Source organism: Branchiostoma floridae, chromosome 5, assembly GCF_000003815.2.
Source record: "Branchiostoma floridae strain S238N-H82 chromosome 5, Bfl_VNyyK, whole genome shotgun sequence".
Lineage (NCBI taxonomy): Eukaryota > Metazoa > Chordata > Leptocardii > Amphioxiformes > Branchiostomatidae > Branchiostoma > Branchiostoma floridae.
This window is the reverse complement of record NC_049983.1, coordinates 1,690,979-1,706,642: the sequence shown is the minus strand read 5'-3', so window position 1 is coordinate 1,706,642 and position 15,664 is coordinate 1,690,979. Positions and strand designations below refer to the sequence as shown.

The following is a 15,664-nucleotide window of genomic DNA, read 5'->3' as shown; positions in this document are numbered from 1 at the left end:
CTTGCATTTCTTAGGAACTGGAGACTCAACGGGAAGCAAAACAGCTGCTTATCGACCAGAAACTGGAGATGACTAATCAGCTTGAAGAACAGAAGAACAGCATGAAAAAGGTAAACTTTAGATTTGTTTTTAATGCTTCATGTATTTCTGTACACATGATCAAGAGCTTATAATTATACCAACACACTTTTAATCAGTCCTCTGGTCCTTCTCAGGTTGAAATGACCAGAAGCCTACAGTATGTCACATGACCTGAAATGAGGTATGACGTCAGCAATGGTACCCAGTAGTCGATATTAGACCCCGTCTCAGATGAGAAATGGTTGATATTCACTATGATTTCAATGCAAAATGATTTCAGGCTGACTACAACCCTGGTCTCTAATGTACCGTTGCTAATGTCAGACTTCTGTTCAAATGGCTTCAGAAGGCTTGAGGTCAACTCAAAACCTATGTAGAAGGATCTGGCTGAAAGCTTGTTGGAAAGCACTTCACTTTATGTATAGAAATACAGTATTTGGTAGTGTCTGAACATTTTAAAGATAGTATTGGCTGTCAAAGTTCCATTTTTTCTTTGTGATATATTTTATCATTTATTGCCTTAGGTCCAACATTCATTACAAGAACTGCTACTACATGTAAGTGGGTATCTAATTTTGTAATATAAGGTCTAATGTGGGAAAAAAAATTCACCAATTTTTATCCTTTTGTATGTTTTCCTTAGCTTGAAGCTGACCATACAGCCCAGCAGGAGGCCAGCACACAGGTACAGGAACAGCTGCGACAGGACAATGCACAGCTCACCAACAGACTGGTAGGTACATGGGCATGTTGCTGTGAAACACAACAATGTTCTAAAGCTGTCATAATTTAAATATGTGACTCAACATTTAATCGTTTGGGGGGAACTTTTAGATGTAGATGATAAGGGTTTCATAGATACATGTGCATGTAATGCATCTATGAGTATTTGCAATGTATAATGGAGATACTCTGTAGTAGTTGTGTTACACATGGCCGTATTTTACTTACATTAGGTTGTTGTTGATATTTGTAAGGTATTGACATGCTCATCCAAAAGTCCTCAAAGTAGTTTATTAGTGCCAATCACACTATTGGGCTAGTGTACTTGATTGTACTATACAAGCTGACGTATGTCGTGTACAAACAGCAGTCAGCTGTGGTTTGGAGGATAGCACTGAATCAGATGCATATTGCTTTCTGAAAGGAATAATCATTGCAAAATACTTCCTCAAGTCAACAGTGGAAGAAGCTAAGAAGTCCCTAATAGTATACAGAAGCGGTTTGACCATGCAGGAGTTTGACCAAGGCATGTCTGGAGCTGCTTGAATTGACTTAACTTGACTTATGTCGGGTGTCGCTCCTCCCCTGCCACCTGAAAGACTGTAGCAGACCAGAAGACCCTGTCAAGCATCGATTTCCCCATGATGTCTGCCTCTAGACCAGTGTCCCTTCTCAGCACATCTGTGTAGGTAAGGGGTGATCTGCCCTGTCTCCCTTTCCCATGAGCTGGCTTCCACAGGACTAGGCTGGACACCTCAGCTGTATAGTTGTCAGGCAATGATGTTTGCGGTAATGTTGAGGAATCTACACACTATAAAAATATTATATAGTATTTACCACCATGTACTTTCTCCAGTCAACAGTGGAAGAAGCTAAAAAGTCCTACAGAAGGAGTCTGACCAAGAGAAGGCACGTCTGGAGCTACAGCTGTATAGTAGTTAGGCAAAGATGTTCTCGGTAATGTACTTACTATCCTATATATTCTTCAGTCCACAGTAGAAGAAGCTAAAAAGTCCTACAGAAGGAGTCTGACCAAGAGAAGGCACGTCTGGAGCTACAGCTGTATAGTAGTTAGGCAAAGATGTTCTCGGTAATGTACTTACTATCCTATATATTCTCCAGTCCACAGTAGAAGAAGCTAAGAAGTCCCTACAGAAGGAGTCTGACCATAGAGGAGAAGGATGGACTGGAGCTGCAGCTGTATAGTTGTTAGGCAATGATGTTTTCAGTAATGTTTTAGGAATCCACACACTATATATAACTTACCATCCTATACTTTCTCCAGTCTACAGTAGAAGAAGCTAAGAAGTCCCTACAGAAGGAGTCTGACCAGGAGAAGGCACGTCTGGAGCTGCAGCTGTATACTATTAGTTGTTACGTAGGCAATGATGTTTTCAGTAATGTTTTAGGAATCCACACACTATATATAACTTACCATCCTATACTTTTCTCCAGTCCACAGTGGAAGAAGCTAAGAAGTCCCTACAGAAGGAGTCTGACCAGGAGAAGGCACGTCTGGAGCTGCAGCTGTATAGTAGTTAGGCAAAGATGTTCTCGGTAATGTACTTACTATCCTATATATTCTCCAGTCCACAGTAGAAGAAGCTAAGAAGTCCTTACAGAAGGAGCCTGACCAGGAGAAGGCACATCTGGAGCTACAGCTGTATAGTAGTTAGGCAAAGATGTTCTCAGTAATGTACTTACTATCCTATATATTCTTCAGTCCACAGTAGAAGAAGCTAAGAAGTCCTTACAGAAGGAGTCTGACCAGGAGAAGGCACATCTGGAGCTACAGCTGTATAGTAGTTAGGCAAAGATGTTCTCAGTAATGTACTTATTATCCTATATATTCTTCAGTCCACAGTAGAAGAAGCTAAGAAGTCCCTACAGAAGGAGTCTGACTAGGAGATGGCACATCTAGAACTACAGCTGTATAGTTGTTAGGCAAAGATGTTTTCTGTAATGTTGTAGGAATCCACACACTATACATAGTACTAAGTACCATCCTATACTTCCTCCAGTCCACAGTAGAAGAAGCTAAGAAGTCCCTACAGAAGGAGTCTGACCAGGAGAAGGCACGTCTGGAACTACAGCTGTCAGCGCTCAGTGAGAACCTGGGGACCCTCAGGTCGGAGCTGGAGGTCAACAACAACAAGAAGGCCGAGGCAGAGAAGGCCTTCACAGAACTGCAGGGGGAGAAGGCAGGTGGGTGGGGAATGCTGTTTCATATGATGTGATAACAATTTTTCTTTTTCATTTTAAGTGTAGTTGCTTCTGAATAAGGAGGGTTTTTCATAGATATGCTGTGTCTGAATGTCTGTTTTCGCATGTCCATACTAATTTGAATACAGTAGATCTAGAGTGATAGGATGTGAGGGAGAAGTTGATGTAACCAGAAAGCAGCACAATATAAGAGTCTACCTGGAAGTCAAAATTGTTTTCCCGCAATGGCAGGACATTGTCCATATGGTAGTCACAAATGAATGTAGGCTGCATTTTTATACTGAGGAACATAGCATTAAAAACTATGCTGTCTTGCCAAATATTTTTCACATTTTGGCATGATCTACAAATGTATCTGTCAATAATATGTTTTTATAGTGTACAAAAGTTAGCTCTTTTGTGGTGTTTGACCTCATTCTCATGCTGATTTTTATATTGCTGCAGTGTTGGAAGCTACCATAGAAAACAACCAGGAAGAGAGAAGAGCACTACTACAAAGGTATGTGTGTCCATGGATTGAGCTACTCATGTTTGTGTTCAAACAGTTCTCCTGACTTCTTGATGCATGAAGAGAAGATATGGGATCAAAGACTTTAGTGGACCATAAAATGATAACATGCAAAGGTAGTGACGCAATGTTGGCATAACAGATAACAGATAGGGAGTTTGGCCCAGAACACAGAGGTCTTAGGTTCGAGTCCCTTGACATGTTGTGCCCTTGCTTGAGACAAGCACTTTATATGACTTTTGCGCTCCACCTCCCAATACCGTGCCATTATATACTAGACACAGTGAATAACAACCCACTGCCCCTATACATGGCCTCAAAAATCTAACAGGACTCCTTTAACACTTAAAAGCAGTTACTTATTGACACTATAAGCAACTGGATATGATTTTGGAAACGGTCAGTTTTTTACGTTCAAGTAACTGCTTTTTTGGCGTATCTTATCACCTGGATATCCAACCTTCATTGACGTAATACTATCCTTTTTGCCTACGGTAACCTTTTTTTTTTTCATACTCACCTCTTGTGGCATGATCAGATGCCTGACGAGTGAGAACGAGTGTGAGCAGCTGAGGAACAAGTGTGCAGACCTGAGGAGGAAACTGGAGGATGCACAGGCAGCCATGCAGGAGCTGGGCAGGGAGAACCAGTCTCTACAGGTGGGACAAGTACATGTACATTGTATATAGCTATAGACATCCCTCATAAAGCTCAGTTCAATTATCGAAACTCAGGGGAAACATGCACAGTTTTCCCTAGCCAGAGGGTACTTTATGTTTGCTTTGGAGGATACATATCCGAAAGGTTTCCTAATCTCCAATTAGAGACTGTGATTCCAATGTGTTTCTCATGAGCTTGATGGTAATCAATCACTCCTATTGGAGGAGAGCATAGCAGACAACAGGCTGACAGGTCCTTTTGTTTCTGTAGATGGAGCAATTGGTCATGGGTATTAAATGTGTTTTCCATTGGGTTTCACATAATATTGATGTATCCTTCTATCATACATTGGAATCACAATAGAGAAGTATCCCAATATATGTCTACTGTATGACTGAGCTTTGCGAGGGTTTAAAATTTGTGGCCTTGTCCAGAAATAAGGTCCAGAATTAAAGTTTTGGAACATAGTTGTTATATATCTATTACCCTTCTTTTGAATGCCTGCCAAAATTCATATCATTGTGATCGTTAATTTGCAGGTGACACTCTTTTGAAAATCAGTAAGTTAGATGTGCGAGAAATAAATTTGAGCTACAGCCTGAGGTATGCCGTCAGCTTCAGCTCTGTTTATAGTCATATACTCACTTCTTTGTAGTTGAAAAATCAAAAGGAATCCTCATTAAACATTTTGACAATTTCTTCTTTTCAGATCAAACAAACCCAGGCCATGAACCGTAAGTGGGCAGATGATGAGACTGTGAACAACTGTATGTCCTGTAACAAGGGTTTCTCCGTCACCGTCAGAAAGGTAAGTTGCTTGCAATTGTCGCTTGTAAGAAATACTGTTGACATTGACAATGGATTATCAACCAAATAGCTATGATATCCTGTTATGATTTTACATCCCACCTAGAGTGGACTAGAGCATCTATTATATATGTGTGTGGCTTACTCGCTATCGAGAGGTAAAAGGGCACAGCCCTATACACAGAAAAGTGTGGGTTGGCTTAACTTTGTAACTTGATAAATGAATGAGATGTGTTTTGGTAAGTAGCACAAAACTACAAGTAGAGCGCAGTACAAAACAGTATTTCTATTTTACAATGTATAACACTGAATAGATGAATTTCAACCGCATATATGACTTTCGTCATAGGGGGATTTACTTGCAAATTATGCCATTGCACTAATCCGAAAATAATGGATAGTGTTCAAACTCACTCTCCAAACCTGGAAGATAAGAAAATGCTGTAAATGCAGAAACTTTTGCGTTGGATTAATGTTCACGGTTTTTGCGGTGTCAGCTTTACCGCGAACTTAAAACCACTGCAAACATTTTTCCATGACAGTGAGAGACTACAGTACATGGTGCTACCACAAAATTAAAACCACCGCAAAAAGTCCTTTTTCCCACTACCGCGAAATTAAATCCCGGGGAACTTAAATCCATTTTCGGTAAGCCATTTGTTGGAATGCAAAAGTGATAAAAGGGAATAATCACCGATATTTAATAGCAGAGTTTGGACTCTAAATTTGCTGCACTGTCTGACGAAAGTAAATCCGCAAAGTGCCAAGCTCGCTGACTCTGATTGGGTATGGGGATTGTAGTACAAACAAGTTCTATTATTTACGAATGAAATTACAATGACATTTTGTTGTAAGGTTCAAAACCGTCATTTACATGTATGTCTAAACATTTATTGTGCTTTCCAGCACCACTGCCGACACTGTGGGAATATCTTCTGCAACGAGTGTTCGGCCAAGACTGCCAAAATTCCCTCCTCTAAGAAACCAGTACGGGTCTGTGACACCTGCTTCGAGGAAGTCGCAACAAGATAATTAAAACTTGCCATATAAGATAAGACTCCCCCGTTTTTATAGTGGAAAGATCCATATGTTACAGTTGTAGATAGAAGAATCGACCGTGACGATTTGTTCTAATGGGGGGAATCAGTAGTTGTTTTCTTAAAATGGGACCTAATTGTAGTTTAGATGTATGCCAGCTATATAGAAATTTTTAATAGGCCTATATATACAGTAGGTTATAGCTCTTTTGTTTTTCATTTTTGTATATATACATAGTATGTTGTGCTACGTGTTGTCAGTTGAAAGTTCTCTTGTTTTTGATGTAGATAACTGAGTTGCCAATAACTAGTTTGAACCATATGTCCTTTATGTAGAATATTTCATGTGAAATTAGAGTACAGAGAAAATTGCTGTTGCTAGTGTGGAAAATAGATTTAATTTTGGTTACATAAATAAAATGTGAGTTATTCATCGATCAAATAGTAAATTTGTGCTAGCATATGGTAATAACACTATATTACGATTGTATGAATTGTGAACCACTCTTGCCATGTAAGCAAACAGGCAGCCTAAAGACCATCCATGCAACTTTTTGTATCTTCACAGTAGTGAATGTCAATATGACATATCTTTGAACTGGGCTATTACTTCAAGTTGACCGTGAAGCTGTGAACAGAGGTGCCTAAGTATTCATAAAAGTTTACAGATTGCTTAGAGATTTTATGGAAATCATACAGATTTTTACAGAATTCCTGCAAATTTTGTAGAATTAATGCAAAATTTTGGGAATACTGACAGTCTGTGTAAGCAAGGTGCTTATAATATACGTAAAATTGGTTTGCATAAAACTCGTAAGAAACCCTTAGAAATCATGCATATGTCTCATAGTAATTGATTGTGTGAATTCTGTAAAATTCGTAGGTATTGTGTAAAACTTGTATGAGCATCCCTTATACAACATTATACAGTGTACCAGTTGCCAAAAAGGTAACACTAACAGCTACAACAAAGCTTCTCTACCATAGCTTGACTGTAGATAGCAAGCAATAGACAATATGAAACAACTTAGCAATGAAAGCAGTCATTATTGAAAAAGAAACAAAAGGGGAATCGGAACTTGTTTCCACAGACATCAATAAACATTTTGTGACATTTGAATATACTACAAGCAGGTATCATGATTAAGTAAAACTATAGATGGTGACAAGTTGAAGGCTGACTTCTTTTTTACATAGAAATATAATTTAAGCACATATGTATGCATACAATACAGTTGACAATTGCACTGTATTAGGCAACATTTGTTCGTACTGTAAACTTCAGGGTATGCAAGGAAGAATTATTTAGATATGTTTAAAAATGTTTATGCAATCGTTGTTGCAAATAATGTCAAACATTAATGTACGTTCATTTTAAGTTATAACATAGGGCTTCCTTAAAACTGCTTTCTGTGTTCAGCTTTCTATTAGTAGTTATACATCTCAGTATATAGAATTAAGTATGGAGCAGGCAAAATGAAGGTCGCAAAAGGAATTAAGCTATTCGGAATGGGGTTGCATTGAATTAAGTAGAGTTATTGATAAAGTCTGGCTGGATGGATCTTTGTTCATTGTAACTTTGTCATCATTCCATTGATAGTTCTGGCATTAAAACAGGAGGTAGCAATTAGTTTACTTTCAAATTACTATATATTCAAATGCCAACATTTGAAGCCTACATTAATCGCGCCATATCTTAGATTCAAAGCAAAGATATCCAAGCCTGTACTTAGTTTAATGATAGACTTCCTTTCAACTTAAATTGAATAGGTATCTGGTAAGTTTTGACATAATGGATATCCTTTTAATTCAAGAAGCTTATAACGATCTATGCTTGTAGCTGCTACTCTTTAAAATCAGCCATTGAGTCTACGATAAGTATAAATTTTGCCTGATCCGGCTAAATAAAATATGTTTGTCAATGTATAATGCTGTTATTAAGTTCTATATCTGCTGATAATTTTGATATTTAATTTGCATACCAATTTGCTTACTGCATAGATAGCATGGTAGGCTTGTGCCAAATATACTGGTATGCAATGTTTTTAAATTAATGCCATGACTTGTTCCATGACTTATTGTTTGGGGGTACATTTGTATATTCTTTCACTGGAGGCAGCTTCAAATTAGAACGTGTAGTTCAACTTGAAGAACAGAATAAAGATAGGCATTTAAAGTGGTGTCAGATTTGTTGTTCATTTTAACTTTTGTCAGCTTAATTTAAATTAGTGTTTGTATTATCGATATCGTGTTAGGGTTTGCTTGCATCGAGGAAGGTTAGACATCCAGGAATCCAATAAAGTTGTTAAACCTTCTTGACCACTCAGATTTCATAATCAAGTTATCAGTTTTTAGCAATTTTATTTTGAGGTTCTCAGAGAATGATATCCATATCATCAAAGCAAAATAGCCTAAATAAGCAGATTGTAGCGTTAAAGGCAACTCGATCGGCAAGAATGAATTAATGATATGAATCTTCATTCGATTCTGATTATTAAAAAGATATATTTCAGCAGCAGTTTCCTCTGAGACAGTATCAGCCTCGAAGAAAGACGTATTGTCTCTTGGCCACGTGGCACGTTGGTACACCGGATCCCTCGATCTCGGAAGTTAAGCAACGCGCGGTCCGGACAGTGCTTGGATGGGAGTCCCCTACCCAAGGACGACTGGATTGCTGTAGCCTCACGAAGCTTTCCACGAACTCGTCTTCCGGGAGGGACGTAAAACGGGGGTCCCTTGCTCGAGGAGGTGCCTTGATCACGTTTAACAGCCTCATTACTCATAATTTGGGTACCTTTTGGCTGGCAAAAGACACCAGATTATCCACCTGAACAAAACCTAAATGATCGACGTTGTGAACACTGGATTATTTGGATAATCAGGACGTAATATTTGACCCAAAGAGTACTTCCGGGTCATCTCTTCGCGACTTCCTCTTTGCCAAGAAAGATACAAAGGGCGGTATTGAAAAGTTTCTTTCCAGTTTTGAACGAAAAAAGCCATACATTTGCAGCTTTAAAGACAGTCCTCTGGCATTTTTTGCAAGGCTAGGGATCAACTTTGTTCAGGTAAAACAATCTGTTGAATTTTGATTTCAGTAAATCCGTAGATTTGACAGAAATATGACTGTGTTGTTGCTGCTTGCGATGGAATGCATATGAGGAAAAACTCAACTTGGGCCCAATATAGGGGTTTATTGGATTCTTTAAAAGAATCTTTAAAAAAAAACACCTACAAATGCAAGTGTTAGGATTTATCTCAATTGTAGAGAGAAAGGTATACGGTTCGAATGCATACGTTGTAATAGATTTTTGTACTGGTATGAAAGTCGATGCGGTAGTTATATTACATAAGGTATACACCAAGTTCCCATGTCAGCCCCTGGCCAAGAAACGTCCTGCCAACACATCTGGTGTTCAATAAGGTCTGGCGTGTTTCAAATTTCACGGGGAAATTCAGTAGTAACTGTTTTTGGCATGTTTGTATGCATGCATGTCTGGGGCAATACTCTAAATGAATTTAAATGTAATTTTTAAAAAAAATTACTAGTAGTATTTAGAAGACGATCTTCCCCTGTAGCCAGCCTGGAGTGTGATGAACTCATTACCCCAACCCCTAGGGTGCCTACTGGAGGCCTGGAAGTTGTTGTTTACAGCCAGGAGGGTCTGGTTCTGGTGGCCACTCCAAAAAATTACGTAGGAAGCGGGAAAATTGAGTTTTCGCGGTGACTTTAAATTTATATTTCCTGATAGAGGGTGCTGAAACATGAAAAAAGAAAGTTACAGAACGAAAATCGGACTTTCCGTTCCCGAGATATGGCCTTTCGAAGTTGCTGGGCGGTGTCCGTAGGTGTGGCGCCAGGTGTGAAAATTGCATTTTTAATTAGCAATAATCAAGAAAGTAAAAACATTGTGCTACTCAAACACTTTTTTCTGCACAGTCCAGGTAGTATTTTGTAGCAATCAAGTAAAGATAAGGTGTTTATTTGCCTTTTTCTTTCACTACAGGTGAGGTCAACCTGCTGAAGATTAAGTTTTTTCAGCATGGCACAGCTGGAAAAGTGGCTAACCCTTTTTGAAGAGCAATAATCAATAAACTGTTCACCCTATAACTAAGATATTTCAAATTGGAAATATGTAGTAGATTCTCTTAATACAATGTATTACAGACATTCTTGAGACATTGTTACGGAATTATTTGCGATCAAAAATGATAATTTGTAGCATATCTCAAAAGGTCAAAGGTCATCAGTACCTGTCTACACATAATATATATGTGAAGTCACACTATCTTCCATATAGTTCATTTGATATCAACATACTTCACTCCTAGAGGGTTTTGAACTTGCTAATTCTAAATTTACCATCAAACCTATCATACTTCACCAGGAAATGCTACTTTTAAGACATATGATGACCAAAAGTATATAAAATATATTACCTATGATCAACTGACATTGTACTGGTTTATTCAAGTTTATTTGCAGCCAACTGGCTGAATTGCACAACAATTGATAATTCTTTGAAATTACAACATTTAGTAGAAAAGACTTGGTAGCTCTTCTTCTAAGTTGCACATCTTTGAATGGTTGCTACATTGTAATTCCCCCTTTGTACCATTTCTTTTGTGATGTTTCAGGTGCTATTATCAAAGCAGCATCTTTTGCATATCTGAAAAATCATTACATTGAAATGTCAGCAAAAACCAATGTGTCCTTGATATCACATTCAACAACAAACACAACTAGCTATGTTATTGATTTTTGGATCGTACAATGTAAAAAGTGAACTTCAGGCATCATCCCAACGCAAATATGTTCACATTGGACACATACATTCACAAATAATTTTTCCTTTGATGAAGTTGGTGACAAAGAAAACAAAAAAGTTTTGCGTCGCAAACCTGCAAATGTGACTGAACATGCCTACACTTATGTGGTTATAGTATGTGGCTACCTCATTATCTGCATACAATCTAATGAGTATCAAAACGCTATAATTTCCGTAGAAAACGCAAATATTTTGATAATTATGGAACCGCCCAACTATGCCGGGGTATACGGCCGTGACTCACGGCGGGCCGAGACCCCGGCGCCCGGACTCGGCGCACCACACGGAGCCCTCGAGGCCGGCCTCACATCGCCAAGTCACAACAAATCCCCTCATGTTATACATCATTTTAAAGCTTAGAAAACGCTTGTTACACACATTGTGCATTTTTGAAGTTTAGATATCAGTGGTGAAAAACGCCACCCAATTTTTCAAACTATTGACAGATCACCTTAGGATTGAGGTACAAAAACTGCACACATACCAAATTGAAGCTTGTTTTCTTGTCTATCCGATCCTACCATATATGGGTTGCTTCCAAATAAGGCTGAGATGCAAATAAGGCTGACGCAACGCCATGCCCGCAGAACGCTTGAACAGGAGAACGCGGAAGTGACTTTCTCGGCTCGCAAGGCATTTTTTCCGAAGGCCATATCTTTTATCCCCTGCTGAAAATTTTTACACTAACACGGCCCCTATACTACATACTACCGTATGATTCTGGTAAGATTGAAGTTCTAGGCCTTTCCAGATTTTACACGGCGATCAATCGAAATCGCTTCGCGAACGGAAAACACCAACGCCGCACGCATGTGCGCTGCAACTTCTGGAAACCCTGCTATAATGAAAACCCGGCGCTTTGAACCGCCCTTTGAACCGCCAGTCGGGAACCACTTACTCGTTATACAAATGGACAGAACAGTTCACTCTTTTCTTTGACAGTGCTGATATGATCAGTTTTAACTAATCGTACCGTATCTATCTTTTGAATACGTAATACAGTACTAATTGTCTACCTCTGTGATACACAGTATAGTGGTGCTTACCTAAAACCCCGAACTGGAATTGGACTTGTAAAAACGTTTACGTCCGAGTAAAAAAAAAAAAAAAACTTAATGTCCGGAACCAAGACTTAATGTCCGGACGTGCAAAAAATATCTCTCTGACTCACTTCTATTCCCTTTTTTTGTTCTAAACCATCTAAAACCTTCCATAGATGGTGAAATTTGCACTGGAGAAGGACAAAAACATTTCGTGTTCATTACTGATCTTTTGTGTTTACACTGGCAGTATATAATTCGCATGTATTTTTTTTTTACATTGCTAACATGCAGTTCTATATCTACCACCATATGAAATGATGGGTTCAGGTAGTCATGAAAATGGAGGCCTGTCTCCAGGGCCGTCTGTCTTCTGCTACACCTTAGACATCCTTGTACCGTCAAGTTTTTTTGGGGAGCGTGACATGTAGAATTGCTTCAAAACATGCTTTTAAACATTTTTGTCTTGGTTTGTTTTCTAATGGGAGCTAGCTTTCCAAATTTTACGTAGGGAGTTTTACGTGTTTATGTAAAGATTCTACAATGAATGCATCATATTTGTTTTCTCTCCCATTAGATAAACAAGCATGACATCCGCACGTGACGTGCAGAGGTTGGATGACGTCAGAGGGAAGGCAAAAACGGATTCTGACCATGATTTGCGATCTAACAGAGAAGAGAAACGCTACAGATGTGAGGAGTGCAGCAGGCAGTTCAGTTATCTAAGCCAGCTGAACAGACATTTACGGGCTCACACTTGTGAAAAACCCTACAGATGTGAGGAGTGCAGCAGGTAGTACAGTCAGGTTGGTGATCTGAAGAAACACATGAGGACTCACACAGGTGAGAAGCCCTACAAGTGTGAGGAGTGTAGCAAGGAGTTCAGTCAGCTGAGTAATCTGAAGAGGCACATGCGTACTCACACTGGGGAGAAACCCTACAGTTGTGAGGAGTGCAACCGGCAGTTCAGTCAGCTGGGCGATCTGAAGAAACACATGCGGACTCACACAGGTGAGAAACCCTACAAATGCGAGGAGTGTAGCAGGCAGTTCAGTCGGGTGAGCGATCTGAAGACCCACATGCGTACTCACACTGGGGAGAAGTCCTACAAGTGTGAGGAGTGCAGCAGCCAGTTCAGTCAGCTGTGTAATCTGAAGACCCACATGCGTACTCACTGGGGAGAAGCCCTACATGTGTGAGGAGTGCAGCAGGCAGTTTAGTCATCTTAGTCACTTAAAGACCCATATGCAATCTCACACAGGTGAAAAACCCTACAGTTGTGAGGAGTGCAGCAGGCAGTACAGTCAGGTTGGTGATCTGAAGAGGCACATGCGGACTCACACAGGGGAGAAACCCTACAAATGCGAGGAGTGCAGCAGGCAGTTCAGTCAGCTGGGTAATCTGAAGAGGCACATGCGGACTCACGAGTAAGAAAAATCAATGATTGTGGACATACATGAGAGAATGATTCTCTGGTGGCGAATTTGAAGGATTGCATACAAAATCTTATTTGGTAGATCTCATGATTGTTTAAAACATTTTGCTTGGGTATATACTACTCAGTTATTAAATTCGTCCTTTCGTTCATCTTCTAATTTTATATCATTTATATTGTAAGTATTTAGTTGTTGAATTTTAGTGATAAATGTCTTGCAGATACATGTAATAGTAGGTCAAAGTTGATATATTTGCTTTGATTTTTTTTTGCTGTTAATGTTATAGTATTTGCTACTACGTTTAAGATAAATAGGTTACCGGCTTTCGAGTTTGGAACCATATTGTTTTCAACACAGTGTAGGGTCATCTAGTTTGTTTTTTTGAATTTCATATAATATTATCTAATTTTTGTAATTAACTGTATTTTGAACTCAGTTTGGAACAACCTTTAAAATGTAGGTATCTCGAGATTTAATGCAGTTTCGCACTGTAGGTATACCTGTATTTGAAATACTGATAGGACCTGTGGGTTGGTTGTAGTTTTTTTTCCACGATTGGCCACTGTGTGTTCTTAAAATTTACATCTGCTATATTGTTTGTGCTATTATGTTCCCGTGATACACCAGCATATAATGCCTTTGTAATTCTAAAGACTGTTTAACCTGTTGCATTTACTACTTTCGAGTTAGTATTATCGTGTTCTTGTTATATGCTTGTACCTGATATTAAGATTGTTTAAACAATTTACAGTTACTGTTAAATTTTATTAGTTCTATCAGGTTCTTGTCATACCTGCTTAGGTCAATGATTGTATTTGCTTTAACAGTTCGTTTCAATAGTTTGTTTGCAAGCATTGCTTATTCATGAAGCACATATTGGTCGATAAGGCGTCAGAACGATGACGGCAGAAACAAAACGGTTTACTGGTTTCCGCCATTTATTACAAAGTCTTCATCAGAATGACAAGAGAGTGATACCGTGCTGGCTTTCATAGCCTCTACTCTAGTTAGGGCACCACATATTGTTATTTGGTTAGTCTGTCAGCACCTGGAAAAAAACGTTTAAAGTGATGTAACAGTGAATGATAGATACAGAATGATAACAGGTCATATAAACCTGATCTAAAGAACTACACTGCCATCTTTTGTAGTGATAGCAGGAGACACAACGGAAGTTAGCAAGTGTAACGTATGAGTTGAAAGAAAATTCCCAGAAAGGTAGAGTTGCTATAATTATGGTTTTATGGTTGATTATGTTACATTTGTTTGTTCGAGTCATTTAGTTTCTACAATATATCTGTTTTTTCAAAGTACATTTCAGATGTTCAGTCGGTTGAAAAATCTGAAGGGACACTCGGAAACACACTTTACGGTTTATACAACACTTTCTTTGAAGTTGACGGCATGGGTTTACGACAATCCATTTTTGGTTTCTTATCCAGCTATCTATTTTGTAAGTTACAATAACATACTATACTGACGAAGTTTGCTGTTATAAGCATTGTTTTGTTTTGTTTAATTTGTTTTTGCTTTAGAGTTTAAAAGACCGTACTTTGTTCAATTAAGATAGTTGAGAAGATGATAGACACAAGTTTATGTTCATTTGGGTCCCTATTGTTAAATCATGTATTACGTTACCAGCTGCACGCAGTAGCATTTTGCTATTGTAGCTGTAGATGTATTTACTACAATATGTTAAAGCTAATTTTTAAGGTATTTGTAGGGTTCTTGTATGTTTTTGTTTATTCAAAAATCAAGATAAAGTTGTCTTGTTCCTTATATGAAAGTATCACTGTTATTTTACTTTGTTTTATATCACCGTCGTCCTTTAAATTTCTTTTTAAGTGTTATGGTGTACATTAAAGTTAGGCCTACTTATTTGGTTCTATAATGGCAGCTGTTGATATAAGCATAATATTATATTCGCTATGATTATATAGGTCCTAATTGTTACATTTGCTGTTGTGATCTGTTCTTTAACAGGTCAGATTTAAGTGTATATTTTGGAACTACCAGTAACTATCACAGTATATCTGTAGATCGCTCGGTTTTGAGTTTTGGTTAGCTGCCGCCCTTTTCTGAGTTTTGACCTGAGTTTTGATTGGATACAGTACAAGAACGAAAGGTTTATCGAAACGTTTCGGAAAGTTTATGATATAGCAAAAAAGTCGGGTTCAGCAATAAACTCTTCAAACATCATTATCTAAACTCAATCTATTAAATCTGGTAAAGTATTCTTGTCAGAAACTCGTTGCCATGAAAACACGAAGCATTTCAAACTTGTAGTTTTTCGTAGAATTGATGCCAACATTTTTTTTAA

At 38.5% G+C, this 15,664-nt stretch overlaps 1 protein-coding gene across 1 annotated transcript; it reads left to right on the top strand.

Annotated features, from left to right (window-relative positions):
* Window positions 1-38: 38 nt before the first annotated feature.
* On the top strand, window positions 39-7,605 carry LOC118416507 (early endosome antigen 1-like; the record flags this gene model as incomplete). Its single annotated transcript, XM_035821628.1, is given in 7 exon segments — window positions 39-110; window positions 725-814; window positions 2,826-3,009; window positions 3,472-3,526; window positions 4,074-4,194; window positions 4,905-5,003; window positions 5,909-7,605. Coding segments are annotated over 7 exon segments (747 nt in total), but the record flags the coding sequence as incomplete, so codon positions are not given.
* Window positions 7,606-15,664: the final 8,059 nt, after the last annotated feature.